Source organism: Leucoraja erinacea, chromosome 21 (assembly GCF_028641065.1).
Source record: "Leucoraja erinacea ecotype New England chromosome 21, Leri_hhj_1, whole genome shotgun sequence".
In the NCBI taxonomy this organism is placed as follows: Eukaryota; Metazoa; Chordata; class Chondrichthyes; order Rajiformes; family Rajidae; genus Leucoraja; species Leucoraja erinaceus.
In genome coordinates, this window is record NC_073397.1 from 34,841,966 (window position 1) to 34,860,424 (window position 18,459).

The 18,459-nt window shown below is 44.8% G+C and overlaps 1 protein-coding gene across 4 annotated transcripts in view; it reads right to left on the minus strand.

The window, feature by feature from the left end:
- LOC129707519 (zinc finger and BTB domain-containing protein 46-like) overlaps positions 1-18,459 on the minus strand; it is a 48,572-nt gene that overhangs the window by 21,786 nt on the left and 8,327 nt on the right. For all 4 annotated transcript variants that reach the window (XM_055652629.1, XM_055652628.1, XM_055652626.1 and 1 more), the window contains exons 2-3: positions 6,086-6,201; positions 4,187-5,166 (exon numbers count right to left, since the gene is read on the minus strand). In XM_055652629.1, the coding sequence (XP_055508604.1) occupies positions 4,187-5,166; positions 6,086-6,144 (1,039 nt within the window). In that variant the 5' untranslated portion in view covers positions 6,145-6,201. The remainder of the gene's footprint in view (positions 1-4,186; positions 5,167-6,085; positions 6,202-18,459) is intronic.

An 18,459-nucleotide genomic window follows, 5' to 3' on the forward strand; every position in this document is an offset into this window, starting at 1 on the left:
AAGTGCTGGAGTAACTGAAGAGTCCCAAAACCGGTCACCTATCTATGTTCTCCAGAGATGCTGTCCGACCCACTGAGTTACTCCAGCACTCTATAGACAAAAGGTGCAGGAGTAGGTCATTCAGTCCTTCGAGCCAGCACCGCCATTCAATGTGATCATGTGTGATCATCTACAATCGGTACCTCGTTCCTGCCTTCTCCCCATATCCCTTGACTCCGCTACCTTTAAGAGCCCTATCTAGCTCTCTCTTGAAAGCATCCAGGCAACCGGCTTCCACCGCCCTCCGAGGCAGAGAATTTCACATCTCTCTGCGTGAAAAAGTATTTACTCATCTCCATTCTAAATGGCTTGCCCCTTATTCTTAAACTGTGGCTGGACTCCCAAAACATTGGGAACTTGTTTCCTGCCTCTAGCGTGTTCAAATCCTTCAAAAAAATTATATATGTCAATAAGATACCCTCTCATCCTTTTAAATTCCAAAGTATACAAGCCCAGCCACTCCATACCATCAACATATGACAGTCCCGCCATCCCGAGAATCAACGTCATGACCCTACACTGCACTCCCTCAATAGCAAGAATGTCCTTCCTCAAATTTGGAGACCAATTTGGAGACTTTGTGGGGGTGGGTTGTAAACCAGCATCTGCAGTTCCTTGTGTCCGTAGTTTTTGTTGAATCCACTCGAGAATTCAGCCAGAGGTGCCGTGTGATGAACAATAATAATCAACATCACTTCATTGCCCAATGAGCAGCTTGGTAAAACATGTCTCACCATGAGCGCAAAATAAATTTTCTCAAGAGACGAGGCAACAGACACTTCAATACCCGCCAACACAGGCTGACTTTACGCTTCACACGGTTCAATTTTCAACATTATTGGTTTTAATTCTGAATTTCCATAATCTTAAAGTCATAAAGTTACAGAAATGAGCCCTTCAACCCATCGCCTCCATGCTGACGTTTTTGTCAATTTATACCAATTCCATTTTCCCCACATTAGGTCAGTATTCTTCAATGCCTTGCTTATTTAAGTGCTGGTTTAAATGTTATTATCATTAAGTAATTGCATCTGACTCCACTTCCGAAGGCAAAAAGTTTCAGATATTAAGCACTTTGTGTTTAAAATTATTTCCTCTCGAATCCCGTTAAACCCATGCTGTTTTCAGATTCAGATTCAGATTCAATTTTAATTGTCATTGTCAGTGTACAGTACAGAGACAACGAAATGCATTTAGAATGTTTTGTTTCTGTTACCCTAGATTCTGACGATCTATCCCATTTACGCTTCTTAAAACTTAACACCACAATCAGGTCATCTCTCAAGCCTCATTTGCTCCAAGGAAAACAAAGCCAGCCCACCCAACCTCTAACCAAACTGAAGAAAGGCCCAGTCCCAAAACGTCGCCGATCCATGTCCTCCATAGATGTTGCCTGACCCGTTGAGTTACTCCAGCACTCTGTGAAACGACACCTATCCATGTCCTCCAGAGATGCTGCCTGACCCGCTGAGTTACTCCAGCACTCTGTGTCTTTTCCTCCCAACCAATCGGATCCAGTCCTGAAGGATTGACTTCTTCAGACTAGTGTAACATTACTAAAAGTTGCACCAAGAACCAAAGAAGTCGGCCAATTTGTCCCTTGTGGGCAACTTGATAGCATGTACCAAAGCACCCAAAATTGAGAACTACTTCGCAGAGTGTCTAGTTTGCACTCCCTGGGCACCTTAACACATGGCATAGTTGAATGAAGAATTAAGGGGAATATTAATTGCATCTTTAAAATACCCCTTTCAGTAACTGCTTCTCCGCTGCCGAGTATGCCTGCGCAGTATGGGAGCGCTCGGCTCATGCACGGAAGATTGATCCTGTGTTAAACACAAGCTGTTGCTGCACCAGTGGATGCATGAAACCTACAAGGGCAGTCACAGTGGCACATCGGTAGAGTTGCTGCCTTACAGCAAAATGCAACGCCAGAGACCCAGGTTCGATCCAGACTACGGGTGTTGTCTGTATGGAGTTTGTACGTTCTCCCCGTGATCTGCATGGGTTTTCTGCGAGATCTTCGGTTTCCTCCCACACTCCAAAGACGTACAGGTTTGTAGGTTAAAAAAATGTTAAATTGTCCAAGTTGGCGATATGCAGAGTACTGCCCTGCCGACCACAAAATTCAGAAGGTTCAGAAGGTACCAAGACTGACAACATCTACTGGCTCTCTGGAATTGCAACCCCTGGAATCAGAAGAGCTGTAGCTAGCCAAAAAGAACACCTCAGACAATCAGAGGATGAAAGACACCCCCTACATGATCACCCTTTGCTACCTCAGCGTTTCCCCTGCCCATCCCCTGGACTGCAATGCATCATCCAGAAGGCTCAAACTCAGGGAAGAGAGACTAGAGAAATCTCTGGAAGACATTCACATGACAATCGATCCCTCCGAGAAACTCCCACCTGTTTCCGACCAACAGTGGCTAACCTGGCACAGTCTCCACAGACTGCGGACAGGCATGGGAAGGAGCAAATTGCGAACATGCTGAAGTGAGGATATACTGAAGACTGCGAGTGCGGACGAGGCCTCCAGGCCATGGAACACATCCCGAGCTGTGACGTGCTGCATGACACATGCACTGTAGTAAAGAACCTTGCAGAGGCCATCGACGTGGCACTGAAATTTGCTCGCTATTGGCAAACAGTTGTGTGATGACACGGAAAAAAAAAAAGAAAAACACTGTACTCCAAGTTGAGAATATCAGCTCTTCTAACAAAATTGATACATGGACAAAATCCCTTTTGTTTAGCTGGAGAGAAAAGCCTTCAGCAGCCCAAAAGATGTTTCATGAATGTATATCCACTCATTTACTTACAATAACCATTCACTATTATTGGTGTATCAAAGATTTAAATATATATTTTGACCCACCGACAAATATCAACAAACTCTTCCTTTCTTCTTCCCCACCCCACATCACCTCATCAGTCTGTAGAAGGGTCTCGACCCAAAACGTCACCCATTCGGCTTGTACTCGCTAGAATTTAGAAGATTGAGGGGGGATCTTATAGAAACTTACAAAATCCTTAAGGGGTTGGACAGGCTAGATGCAGGAAGATTGTTCCCCATGTTGGGGAAGTCCAGAACAAGGGGTCACAGTTTAAGGATAAGGGGGAAATCTTTTAGGACCGAGATGAGGAAAACATTTTTCACACAGAGTGGTGCATCTCTGGAATAATCTGCCACAGAAGGTATTTGAGGCCTGTTCATTGGCTATATTTAAGAGGGAGTTAGATGTGGCCCTTGTGGCTAAAGGGATCAGGGGATATGGAGAGAAGGCAGGTACAGGATACTGAGTTGGATGATCAGCCATGATCATATTGAATGGCGGTGCAGGCTCGAAGGGCCGAATGGCCTACTCCTGCACCTATTTTCTATGTTTCTATTCCTTTGCTCCATACATGCTGCCTCATCCGCTGAGTTTCGCCAGCATTTTTGTCTACCTTTTAATGTCAATAGAGTTGGCTTTTTATTCTTCAGTCCCTCCTGAGAAAAGTATGCGAGGGGGAGAAGCAATTTAATTAATTTCTTGCCCATGTGCTAACATTCTTTGTTGCTGAAACTATGCTCGGTGCAACCACCCCACTAAGATGATAATTTTATTTTTAATCAAAACAGTGGGAGCTGGCCTCACGGCTAGGCCATAACAGCATTTAAAAGACACACAAAATGCTGGAGTAACTCAGCCAACTCGTGTCCGAAACGTCACCCATTCCTTCTATCCAGAGATGCTGCCTATCCCGTTGCGTTACTCCAGCATTTTGTGTCTATCTACAGTGTAAACCAGCATCTGCAGTTCCTTCCTACATATTTAAAAGACACACATAGGTACACAAACGTGAAGGTTACAATCTCCCACCCTGAAGTTAGACAAAAATGCTGGAGAAACTCAGCGGGTGAGGCAGCATCTACGGAGCGAAGGAATAGGTGACGTTTCGGGTCGACACCCTTCTTCAGACTGATGTGGTGGTGGGGGGCTGTGCACGCCATACTCAAGAAGAAGAAGTCTAACCGATTTTTCCAGCATCTGCAGCTCTTTCTTAAACGTAGTCATAGAGTGATAGTGTGGAAACAGACCCTTCAGCCCAACTTGCCCACACCGGCCAACAAATGCTAAATATTGATTTAAACTTTGCTTACCTGTGCCGTCTCGGCTGTTGTACGGCCAGCCACCGACGGCAAGCATTGACGGCATTGGGGAGCTGGCCCTGCTGTCCGCCTCAACGTGCTGTGTGATATGGCGCACCGTCTGTTTATTTTTACGATTCTTTTTGCGTCCAGGCAGCTGCCACACCACGGGGACCTGATCGGAAAAGCCAGTCTGTACCAAGGTGCTGCTCTTCCCGAGGTGGGCTTCGCTCAGCTCTGCGCCTCCGTAATGCGAGGGAGATATCTGCTCCTCCTTCACGCGGAACGAACTGTACCCAATGTCACTGGACCAGAGCGACTGTGAGGAGACATCGTCGTGGCTGTCCGCTTTCTGCTCGTGCTCCTCTTTGCTGTAGCTGCTGCCGCCGTCGTGGCAGCTGGCAATGGCCGAGTCTCCGGACGAATTTGCCGGGCTTGTCCGCCGTCTTTCCAACCAGGGAGAGCTACTCCTGCCCACTGCCACCGGTGTGACCACGTCGATGCTACTGCTCGAGGGAGCTCCCATGTCATACTCCATGATATAATCCGGTGGCTCGGTCTTTATGCTGATGTCTAAGGCTGCCTTGATAAAACTGTGGCACGCCTGAACGATGTCTGTCATCTGCAGGTAACTGGCAGCGGACATCACCTCAATGACATTCTTGCTCGTCAGTGCTAGGTGTGCAGAGTACATGAAGTCTATGATGACTTTGAAACCTTGAGCAGTGACTATATCCAAGTGGGTCACAGTAGCCTGGTCAGAGGACATCTTCTGCACCTGGCAGTACAAAGTCTTGAAGTAGCGGCTACTCCCCAACAGTACGTTTTTGTGAGCTTTAAAGATTTTCCCCTCGACAATAATGCAAACATCACAAAGGATGCCGTGCTGCCTCTGTTCATTCAATTCCCTTAACAAGTGACGGTAGTGTGATGGGATTTCCATGTCATCTTTTCGATTGTTCACTGATAGGTATTGTTGTTGCTTTTGTATTCTAGTAAAAGAGAAACGGAGATTTAAAAAAAAAAAAAAAAATGTAATTAAATCTTGCATACCAACAGAAAACACGGAAAAATTCTCCTGCCTTCTCCCCATAACCTATGACACCCTTACTAATCAAGAAACTGTCAATCTCCGCCTGAAAAATATCCATTGACCTGGCCCCCACAGCCGTCTGTCGCAATTAATTCCAGATTCACCACCCTCTGACTAAAGAAATTCTTTCCACCTTTCTAAAGGAACATCCATTTATTCTGAAGCTATTTTAGAGTTTTCCCATCTTCGATTCCAGAGAGAACATGTTAATAAATTAAAGTTGCATTTTGTATGCTCACAACAGTATGTTCCCACCCACCACAATGTCACATTATTTCCAGTTATAATTGTTCTTCCACCATGTAGCTGATTGCTTCTGGTGAGATAACTATATCAGAGGCTTTTTATTTGAACACTCCAGTAATCCTCTATTGTTTCAAGGAAATTGGCATGTCAGATCTCCCAAGTAGATTTATATTTATATTTAGTCAGAGAGTCATACAGCCTATCCATGTACCCGTCTAAATGTTTCTTAAACATTGCGATAGTCCCTGCCACAACTACCTCCTCTTGCAACTTGTTTCATCCACCCACAACCCTTTGTGTGAAAACATTACCCCTCAGATCCTTATTAAATCTTTCCCCTTCAAACCTTAAACCCATGTCCTCTGGTTCTCGATTCCCCTCCTCTGGGCAAGAGACTCCGTAAGTTCATTTATTGAAGATAATGCTTTTAAGTGCTGAATTTAGTTCAATTATGAAATAGATGTCTCCTTGTTTTGCAACATTACCTCAGTGTATATATTAGTACCAATGAGAGAAACGTTCAATAGCCAGGAATTTGTCACGATTATAATTTCAGTTTTTTTTTTCCTTACTGTCTTTCCTTCTCTCGCTGTCCCTCCCCTTCATCAATGTAGTGCCAGTTCCTTCCCATTCTGTCCCGAGGATTATTCAAAAAATCCCAGCGGTTTTAAACGATGAGGAATCCTATCTAGAAACAAAAAGCAGACATTCTGTTATTGTACAAGAAAACAAATTGAAGAATGCAGCCAGAAATGAAATGAAATTTCAACCATGTTCGTTCCTTCGTTCAAGGCCTCTCATTATGCCCCAATTGTTTTATTTAAAATTTATCTTGACTCTTAAAAAAACATGAACATAAAATATGACCATATTATTTGGCAGTTCTCACGATTCGTATCAGCCTCTATTTTCCTCTGCCTTTAAGAGAGTGGAAGACAAGAACTGCTTCATAAAAACACAAGTAACAAAAGAATAAACTGGGATAAAGGACATCTAAAATGGAACACTTCCTTACAGGCAGCACGCATCCTTTCAAAAAAGTAGCAACTCCCTGAACTCCCTGTATAGAGTTGATAAGTGTAAATGACTTATCATTTACAATCAGATCTATTCTGCTTATAGCAGCTATCAGGACCACAATACTGAGATGTGGAAGTTTCATTTTTTAGGTAGACAAAAATGCTGGAGAAACTCAGCGGGTGCAGCAGCAGCTATGGAGCGAAGGAAATTTCCTTCGCTCCATAAATGCTGCTGCACCCGTTGAGTTTCTCCAGCATTTTTGTCTACCTTCGATTTTCTAGCATCTGCAGTTCCTTTCCTTCCTTCACTTTTTAGTTGGACGGAAAGTTCTCCACCCCCGCCACCAGAAAATGTTGATAAGTTCAGGAAAAAAATTAAATGCGATCTATATTCAAAATCGTGCCATTTATTTCCAAGTGTTGTTGGCAAGGCCGATAGGGTGACAACCATTCTGAATTGTGTAGAAATGTGCTGATCAATAACCTGTCTTCTGGAACAATTGCAATCTCTGCGGTGAGGGTACTCGCACAGCGCTGTTTGAATGACCCAGACCCGACAAAGAAAGAGTGCAACGGCAGAATGAAAAAGTATCTTCAAGTCAACAATGGACATGACAAGGAGAGGAACATGCAGGCAAGGATATCCCCATGTACGGCTTACAATTGCAGAGTCGGTTATACAGCAGGGAGGTAGTCATCTAAATTGGTACAATTTTCCACATTTCACCCTTATCCCCAAATCTTCAACCTATTACCCACCAGACTTTGTCCGACCCCTCCTCTCTTCCAGCTTTCTTCTTCCCCCTACAAACAGTCCAGTCTGAAGGGTCTCAAACCAAACCTTCACTAACCAGTCAACCTCCAGAGATGCTGCCCGACCTGCTGAGTTACTCCAGCAGTATGTCTTCTTTTATAAACTAGCATTTGTCCCCCCCCCCTTCCCCCACCCCCAAGTCCAGGCAACTTCCTTGTCAATCTTTTTTGTTTAGCTCTTTCCAGCTTAACAGCACCTTTCCCACAGCAGGGTGACCAAAACTGAACACAATACTTCAAGGGCAGCTCTCACCGAGACCTTATAAAACTGCAACATGACATTCCAACTTCTATACTCAATGCTCAGACTGATGAAGGTCAGACTGAAGAAGTCTCGACCCGAAACATCATCCATTCCTTCTCTCCAGAGATGCTGCCGGTCCCGATGAGTTACTCCTGCATTTTGTGTCTATCTTCAAATGACTTCACGCGCTCCAGACGGTTGTGCGGGCGCATGAAGACGCGCGCGATGCTCGCAGGGCCGTCGTGCCTCAACGTGACCACGAGGTCGCGTAATTAGCATGCCAAGGACACGCAAGTGGGACAGTGGCTTAAGACTAGCTCTCTCTGCATCCCATGCAATCTAACCTGCCACAGCAGCCGCAAGTGCCTGGCTGAATATAGACAATGTCCACTGGACTGTCCTCATCTTCCTTCCCATTTACTTCCTCAAAACCTCAACCAAAACACACAAAATAAAGCTGAATAGTCCTTCCGCTGTCTGATTAGCACGCAACAAAAGCACCTCAGTACAGATACACATTAAACTAAACTAAATCAACCACATCTTTCCAAATGCACTTATATCTTATCCCTTGTCCAATAACCTACTTACCACATATAGTTAGACTGACTGGCATACAATTCCCAGATTTTTCTTTGCAGCCCTTGTGAAATAAAAGCACATCATTAACCACACGCCAGTCCCCTGGCACCTCACTCATGGCTAATGAAGATGCTTGTTTCTCAGCCTGGGCTCTTGCAATGTAATCTCTAGCTTCCCAGTATTTTTGCTGTACCTCATCAGGCCCCAGAGAATTACCTTCATTCTTACATTAAGACATCCAGCAGCTCCTCTATTGTGATGTGGACTACTCCCTCGACGTCCTCATTATCTTCCCAGAGTCTCATATTCTTCATGTATTAAAACAGAGGAGAAATATTCATTGAGGGCTCGCCTTTTTCAAAACATAGATGTCAATTTGGTCTTAGAGGGATGCTCTCACTCGTTACTCTTCTTCCATCAACAAACATAAAATCTCTTCGGATTCTCCTCAATCCTCTCTGTGTTTACTGATTTCAATAGACAATAGACAACAGGTGCAGGAGTAGGCCATTCTGCCCTTCAAGCCAGCACTGCCATTCAATGTGATCATGGCTGTTCCCCAATCAGTACCCTGCTCCTGCCTTCTCCCCATATCCCCCGACTCTGCTATTTTTAAGAACCCTATCTAGCTCTCTCTTGAAAGCATCCAGAGAGCCGGCCTCCACTGCCCTCCGAGGCAGAGAATTCCACAGACTTCCACTTTCTTCCTTCACCCCCAGGGATTCACTTGAGCCCAGCTACTTGTACCTCACCCATGCCTCCCTTTTTTTTCTAACCAGAGTCTCAATCTCACTTTAGGTGTCGTCTGTGTGAAGTTTCAAATCTAACTTGAGCGTCGCAGTGGTGCACCTGGCAGAGCTGCTGAGTCACAGTGTCAGAGACCCAGGTTCTCGGGTGCTGTCTCTGTGGAGTTTGCATGTTCTCCCTGTGACTGTGTGGGTTTCCTCGGGGTGCTCTGGTTTCCTCCCACACTCCAAAGGCGTGCGGGTTTGCAGGTTAATTGGCCTCTGTAAATTGCCCCTAGTGTGTCGGGAGTGGATCAGAAAGTGGGATAACATAGAATTAGTGTGAACGGGTGATCGATGGTCTACGTGGACTCGGTGGGCTGAAGGACCCATTTCCATGCTGTATCTTTCAATCAAACTTTCACAATACAGGGCCCCCTACACTTGCCAGCCTTTCCCTTCACTCTAACAAGAGTACGCAGATTTTGACCTCTCACTATCATACGCCTTCCACTTACCAGATGTCCCTCAGCCCACAAGAGAAGAACTACTCTAATCAACGTTTTGCAGGCTCCAGTCCATCATTACAATTTGCCTTGCCCCAATTCGCACATTAACTTGTAAGTCAGTTCCGCCTTCTCCCACAACGGCTTTAAAACTAGAACAATGGTCACTAGTCCCAAAGTGCCCCCCCACTGCCATCTCAGTCACTTCCGTCCTATTTCCCAAGAATAAACCAAGCTTTAGTGTTTTATACAGAGCCCTCTACATACTGCCAGAGGAAACGGCCCTGAACACACTTACATTTATTATCACTATGACAGTCCCAGTCTATATTAGGAAAGTAAAAATCCCCTGCTATGACAACTCTATTATCCTTGCAGCTCTCTGCAATCTCCCTGCATTCTTGTCCTCCAATTCCCATTGAATGAACCATCAAGCGGCGTTTAAAATGCACTTACTCTAATTTATTGCCAGAACTCAGCACTGTTCACAAAACTGTTGCAAAGGCACGAATTACGAGTCCAAATAGCACATTTGAAGGAACCAGCTACATTGAAAATTTACACACTTTATTCAAAAGGGCAACATTTCAAAAGCAATAAATCTGCCTATTTTCAAATTAATGTCATGTCATTTTTCTTCTTGCCACAAATGTGGGCAGAACCTAATAATGCAGCAAGCAAGTGCATTTGTAGAATGTATTTCATATTGTCACTATGTTTCAAAACATTTCATTGAGAGGTGTTTCTGAAGTATAGAAAATAATGCTGAAGAAGGAAATGCAGCATTCAATTTTGATACAATACTTGTACATAAAGGGCCTGTCCCACTAGGCGATTTTTTAGGCGACTGTCATTGTCGTAGCAGGTCGCCGCAAAAGCGTCGACTGGACTAATGGGCCCGTCCCACTTAGGCGATTTTTTAGGGGTCTGCCGGCGACTGCGACAATGGAATTCATCGAAGTCCAGCCCGGCAACAACCTACAACAGCACCTACGTCAGGATAAGACAAGCTACGACAAACCCACGGTCGCTGAAAAGTTTTGAACATTTCAAAATCCAGCGGCAACCAGTAAAACACCACGACTCTTTGGGCAACTGAGGAGACTAATCACAACCATAAAGGCGACACCCTGGCAACAGCCTAGTAGCCTGTAGTCGCCTAAAAAAAAAATTGCCTAAGTGGGACATGCCCTTAACAAACAATCATTTGGCAATTGACAGGATGAATTAAAACGTGGAACAAGCTTGCATTTACATAGCACCACTCATGATTCAAGTTTGCATGTTGCAATGTCAACCACGATATTGATGCAAATTTCAATTTGTAGGCCCGACAAAGCTAAAATACCACTTGAATTTAAAGATAAATGACTGCTTTATAAACCAGAAAATGCAACAGGAGGTTCACCATCCAACTAAGGCGTAATAATTAATGCCTCAGCTAAATCGTGGAAACATGGAACTGCAGATGTTGGTTTACAAAAAAACAAAGTGCTGCCTGACCCACTGAGTAGCTCCAAAATAATATGAATAATAGAATTGAATTGAATTTCCTTTATTGTCATTCAGACCTTTCAGTCTGAACGAAATCTCGTGCCTGCAGTCATACATACAATACTACAATAATAGACAACAGAACAGACAGTAAACACAAATTAACATCCACCACAGTGAGTCAACCAAGCACCTCCTCACTGTGATGGAGGCAAAAATCTTAGGGCTGCAGTCTCTTCCCTCCTCTTCTCCCTCTGCGCTGAGGCGAAACCCCACCGGGCGATGGTAAATCAGTCCCGCGGCTCATCGAGCTCCGCGAAAGGGCCAGTTCAAACACCGCGGCCCGGGGTGGTCGAAGCTGCCGCCCTCCAGTCCAGCGGACGCAGCTGTTGACAACGTCGTCGACTGGCCCGCAGCCGAACCCCAGACTCAGGCCGCCACCACCAGAACGCCGTCTCAGCCACCGGAGCACCGTTCCAGCCCTGAGCCGAGTCGCCCTCACGGGAGCGTCTCAGCCCCGCGCCAGGCCGCCCTCACGGGAGCGCCGTTACCCTCGAGCTGGGCCACCCCGACGGGAGCACCGTTACCCTCGGGCTGGGCCGCCCACACGGGAGCGCCGTTCCACCCTCGAGCTGGGCCGCCCCGACGGGAGCACTGTTACCCTCGGGCTGGGCCGCCCACACGGGAGCGTCTCAGCCCCTCACCAGGCCGTCCACACGGGAGCGTCTCAGCCCCTCACGGGAGCGCCGTTCCAGCCCCGAGCTGGGCCGCCCTCACGGGAGCAAGCCCAGGGCGAGTCCTGACAGGCTGCCTCTGGAGCCTCAGCGCAGACGGAGGCAGAGAAGGGGGATACGACAAAAAAGTCGCATTCCCCCGAAGGGAGAGACAGCAAGCCCCGTTTCACCCCCCCACCCCCCACATAAACACAACCTAAAAACCAAAAACTTAGCTAGACAAAACGAAAAAAACAACACAAAAAAGTAAAAACAAACGGACTGCAGGCGAGCCGCAGCCGTTCACCAGCGCCGCCACTTCCGAATAAGTTATCAAGTGCAATGTCTTTCTCAATAACAAAGTCTTCTTGTGTCCATGGCTGAAGTCATGGACACAAGAAGACTTTGAAGATAGACAAATAAAATCAGTGATAGCTTACTGGAGCACTTAATAGTTTGTGCAAATCCTTTAAGTTAATTGGTGAAGATCAGAGTATAACTTAACAAGCAAGAAAGGCTCATACATCTAGATAGATCTATTGAACAAAATTTTTTCATGAAGTTTACATACATGCGAAAGCATAAATTTCTGCCCAAAATAAACAAAGCATTTAGACACCACAACTGGCTACTTGGAACTGTGAACAGAATAATATTTATAACTTTTTTGGCCGACATAAATTAATGGCCATTTCAAAGTGGAGCTGGATAAATATCATTTCACCACATACCGAAACACTAAACACTCCCACTGCTTCCATGAATTCCACACAGCTCACAAATCCAAAAGATAACTTGATTTCTTAATGTAAAATATGTCACAACAACAAAATTAATTACAGCGTACTGGCCAGCTGCATTTGCCAATAGTTACAACCCAACATTCACCACAATCACAACAACTTCATTATTCAAACTCCACTCTTTACTTCAATCCTCCCCTTAGTCCAGCTAAAATATAGCAGATCAGATAGATCAGGTAACACACAGATCAGAGTGGGGGAAATCGAGAACGAGAGGACATAGGTTTATGAGGCTGTCCCAATGTATGAGCTAATTCAAGAGTTCTCCCGAGTTTCCCCTGATTCGAACTCGGAGAATTACAGTAATAGCCGCTCGTAGGTACTCGGGGCTCTCGTGGACATTTTTCACAGTGCTGAAAAAACTGCCGTTAGCGTTACGAGCCGCTAAGAGACAGCCTGAGCTCCGACGTACCCACTACGTACATTCTACATACTTACCACAAGTTTGATTTTTTTTTAAACTCGGGAGAGCTCTTGAATTAGCTAGTACAGTGGGACAGCCCCTTTAAGGTGACGAAAGGGAAGATTTAATAAGGACCTGAATGGTAACTGTTTACACAAGGGGTGGTGGGTGTATGGAACGAGCTGCCGGAGGAGGTAGTTGAAGCTGGTACTATCACAACATTTAAGAAACATTTAGACAGGTACATGGATAGGACAGGTTTAGAGGGATATGGGCCAAACGCCTCAAAGAAACGATCAACAATCAATGTTTAAGAAGGAACTGCAGATGCTGGAAAAATCGAAGATAGACAAAAATGCTGGAGAAATTCAGTGGGTGAGACAGCATCTATGGAGCGAAGGAAATAGGCAACGTGTTGGGTCAAAACCCTTCTTCGATCAACAGTCAAGTTGGGCCGCAAAGCACGGTTCCATACTGTATGACTTTAATCACAAGAGCATTAAACGTGACGTCAATGTACAATAAATAAATCATCAGCCTAATTAAACTAATTTTTGGAAAGGTTGTATAAATTTAACTACACTTTGCACAATATCCTCTTCAAATATTTATTTCGAAATATTTCTGCATGGGAGTACAGTGTAATCTGAAAAATCTCTCGAGACATTACCTCATCTCAACGCCGACTAATAGTTATTTTAATGTGGATCATTATTTTCCAAATAAGTGGTATTTTAGTGTTTATGTTCCTCTAACTGAAGTGGCCAGAAAGGCCAGAATCCACCAGTTAGACAGCAAGCTTCAATTTAAAATGATCTGAAGTTGCTTGCTTATTTTAAAATATATTACAGGTGCTATTAAAGTTCTTTCTTCTTTTAAGAAAGATACCTAAACATCAAAGCTCAAATAGGGAGAAGGATTCAATACTACTCCAAACATTACTGGAAAAAATAATGTTCCTGTAACCAGGGCCAAACTAAATGGCTGGTTTTCATCAGGAAACAAATAGAATGTTAGGGTTCTTTCAGCTTCTCACTATTTGGCAGTAGCCACATAACATACTCATTTGTACAAGACCAATAAACTGAAGGAAAAAAATTGGAGCAAATTGGAGGAGCAGCACCTCATATTTCACTTGGGTAGTTTACACCCCAGCGGTATGAACATTGACTTCTCTAATTTCAGTCAGTCCTTGTTTTCTCCCTCCTTCCCCTCCCCTTCCCAGCTCCCCCACAAGCCTACTGTCTCCGCCTCTTCCTTACCTTCCCCCCCACCCCCCCCTCCGGAGCGGCATCAGGGGATATGGGAGAAGGCAGGAACGGGGCACTGATTGGGGATGATCAGCCATGATGACATTAAATGGCGGTGCTAGCTCGAATGGCCAAATGGCCTACTCCTGCACCTATTGTCTATTCCTTCTCTCCATAGATGCTGCCTCACCCGCTGAGTTTCTCCAGCATTTTGTCTCCCTTCAAAGTTTATGCAGGTTCTTTTTGAAGTGTTTAAGAAGGAACTGCAGATGCTGGAAAATCGAAAGTAGGCAAAAGTGCTGGAGAGACTCAGCGGGTGCAGCAGCATCTATGGAGCGAAGGAAATAGGCAACGTTTCGGGCCAAAACCAAGGGTTTCGTACCGAAACGTTGCCTATTTCCGTCGCTCCATAAATGCTGCTGCACCCGCTGAGTTACTCCAGCACTTTTGTCTACCTTCTTTTTGAAGTGATTGATTCACAATTCACTGTACCTCAGCGCATGTGACAATAAACTAAACTGTAAACTGTTTTTAGATTATATCACGGCCTCTAAAATGTTCCTGTTCAAATGGGAAGCAAGCCTCCATGAAGGACACTCCTGCACTGTCATTGGAAGCGAGAGAGATGATTTGTTTACATGTGTAGGGGAGAAATGCAGATGCTGGTTTACACCGTAGATACAAAATGCTGGAGTAACTTAGCGGGTCAGGCTGCATCTCTGGAGAAAAGAAATAGGTGACGACTCAGATTGAAACCCTTCTTCAAACTTTAACTATTTACAAACATTTCCATGTTTTCACACAAGCAAGACTGTATATTTATGCTGATCCCAAGTTCTGGAAGCTTTTGTAATGGAATTATCATGGTGAAGCAACTGCTAACTCCCATCCTCCCCAAAATGTTACTACAAGCATTTCTGCTAGCCCAGTTTCAGCCCAGATTAGTTTAGTTTGGAGATACAGCGCGGAAACATGCCCTTCGACCCAGCGATCCCCGCACATTAACACTACCCTACACACACTATGGACAATTTTCCATTGATACCATGCCAAATACCCTCCAAGCTGCTTTTGATGTGTGGGAAGAAACCGAAGATCTTGGAGAAAACCCACACAGGTCACGGGGAGAATGCACAAACTCTGCACAGTCAAGTGCCCGTAGTCAGGATCGAACCCGGTGTAAGGCAGTAGCTCTACCGCTATGCCACCGTGCCGCCTTGCCAGTATGCGGATAAAACATTTTATGGAGTCCTTCGCCCAGATCTTTAAACTTCTGCAAACTCTAAACTAAGTTCTATGTAATAGTAATCGAAGAGATGAAAATACTCTGGTATTTTATGTTTATTTTTAGGTTCTCCCTGTGGCTATAGTTTTCCCTCCGGGTGCTCCGGTTTCCACCCACATCCCAAAGACGTGCGGGTTTGTAGGTTAATTGGCCCTGTGTAAATTGCCCCCCAGTGCCGAGGGTGGGAGTGGATGTGAATGTGGGATAACCCTGAAATGGTGTAAATGGGTGATCGATGGTCGGCGTGGACTCAGTGAGCCAAAGGGACTGTTCCCAAGCTGGATTACTGAACTAAACTGCTACTTCTGGCAATTTTAAACCTCACTCGCTGAAAAGCAACGCCGAGGCAGAACGTCTTCAAAGCACTCCCATCCCCTAGTATTGAATAGCACCGTTTATAGGGCTCACTTAATGGCAGTTTCCTCCCACCACCCCACCCTTTCTGAACAGGATATTTACAGTGAGAAACACCCACCAGCACACAATTCATTCAATCTTTACCGACAATGTTGTCCGTTGGAAAATAATTGCAGTTAAGTATTTGCATATCCTAGTGCCTGCTTTATAACGTTGCAGTACTTTTGATATCTCAGGAGCATCAGAAGTTTACAAATTTACATGATTTAACATGATACATTGTTATTTAGTTTATATGAACCAAGTTAACTGTGCCTAGAATTAGAAACTGCTGTTCTGCAGGTTTTGTTTAGCTTAGAGATACAGCGTGGAAATAGGCCCTAAAGCCCACGCTGACCAGCGATCTCTGCACACTAATAATGCCCCTGTCCCACTTAGGAAACCTGAACGGAAACCTCTGGAGACTTTGCGCCCCACCCAAGGTTTCCATGCGGTTCCCGGAGGTTGTTGTCAGTCTCCCTACCTGCTTCCACTACCTGCAACCTCCGACAACCACCTGCAACCTACACGGAAACCTTGGGTGGGGCGCAAAGTCTCCAGAGGTTTCTGTTCAGGTTTCCTAAGTGGGACAGGGGCATTACACTACCCTACACACACTAGGGACAATTTGCACTTATACCAAGCCAATTAGCCTACAAACTTGGAAACCAGAGCACCCAGAGAAATCCCACAGTCATGGGGAGAAGGTACAAAATCTGTACAGACAGTAACTGTAGTAGTCAGAATCGAACATGGGCCTCTGGGGCAGTAAAGCAGCAAATCTACCACTGCACCACTGTGCCGTCTAATCAAATTATGGATGGAGTGGTCATTTCTAATGCACGTGAATTTGAGGTAGGTCTGAAGATATACAAAGCCAAAACAGAAGCATAGGTCGACAAAAATGCTGGAGAAACTCAGCGGGTGCAACAACATCTATGGAGCGAAGGAAATAGGCAACGTTTCGTCCCGAAACGTTGCCTATTTCCTTCGCTCCAAATATGCTGCTGCACCCGCTGAGTTTCTCCAGCAATTTTGTCTACCTTCAATTCTCCAGCATCTGCAGTTCCTTCTTAAACAAAACAGAAGCATATTTGGTTGACTAAACGTAGTACCAGTTTTGACTGAAGTACAACAAGCCAATATTATTGCTCACATTAGACCATTCCAAATAAAGTCTGTGATGATTTCTAAATTAACTTCTCCTGTTGCGCAACTCGGATAATTTCGGGAAAATTGCATGTTGTAAATCATGGATAACACACGGTTTTGCAATAATGCAACCGGCAGCTTAAACTGTTCCCTTGCCACCAACCATGCTTGGCAACTTTTGCAATAGATGCGCCCTGACATGCTAAGGGCTTCAAACACTTTGTTGTTCATTCGGATTTCTGGAATTCGCAGATTTTTTTTTAAATTAGAGATGTATTTATATTGCTCTTGCTCCAAATAACTAAATATCCACAACACGCCTCTCTGGATTGCTATAATAAAAAAGGAACTGCAAATGCTGGTTTATACCAAACATAGACACAAAATGCTGGAGTAACTCAACGGGTCAGGTAGCATCTCTGGAGAAAATGGATAGGTGACGTTTTAGGTCGGATTGTAGAAAGGTCCCGATACAAATCATCACCTATCCATGTTCTCCAGAGATGCTGCCTTACCTTCTGAGATACTCCAGCATTTTGTATCTTTCTCTAGGTTGCTGTATCTTTGGCTGCCAAGGTCACAGACTAAAAATAAAATAAAATAGACCAAAGATCTCTCATTATAAATAGAGTTTGTAAAAGATTTAAGGTAGACAAAAATGCTGGAGAAACTCAGCGGGTGAGGCAGCATCTATGGAGCGAAGGAAATAGGCGACATTTCAGGTCGAGACCCTTCTTCTATATTTAAGAGGGAGTCTATATTTAAGAGGGAGTTAGATGTGGCCCTTGTGGCTAAGGGGATCAGGGGGTATGGAGAGAAGGCAGGTACGGGATACTGAGTTGGATGATCAGCCATGATCATATTGAATGGCGGTGCAGACTCGAAGGGCCGAATGGCCTACTCCTGCGCCTAATTTCTATGTTTCTATGTTTCTTCAGATTTTATAAAAGATTTAGATCACTTTACACAAATACCACCTTACCCTTTCCACCACAAGTTATTTGACCCTTGCTTGATATAGTTTCTGTTAAATATCATAAACATAACTGAGATTTGGAGCCCAGCATATATTTCCACTATAGCATCAAATATCCATAATTCTCAAAGACATAATTTGGAGTTATATGGAAATGAATCAATGTAAATTTATGGAGATGGAGGGGGAGGAAAAGATATAAAAATGTTTCTCAAATTGTTCTCCTCAAAAAACATTCAGAATGCATTTGTTCAAATAGTCTGCATTCCGCACATATTTCCCCCCTGCCTCCTATCTGGGGGGCATAACCCCAGCGGAACACAGCGCCTGCATTCTATTAATACATTTAAAAACTTCATGTTGCATTTAGCTACGTTCCCTTTAATGGACAAAGAAACCTCAAATGCATCAACCATTCAGCATTGATTCAGCACTGCTTCATACGCAGGGTGGCACGGTGGTGCAGCGGTAGAGTTGCTGCCTCACAGCGCCAGAGTCCCGGGCTCAATCCTGACTATGGGTGCTGTCTGCATGGAGTTTGCGCGCTCTCCCTGTGACCACGCGGGTTTTCTCCGGGTGCGCCGG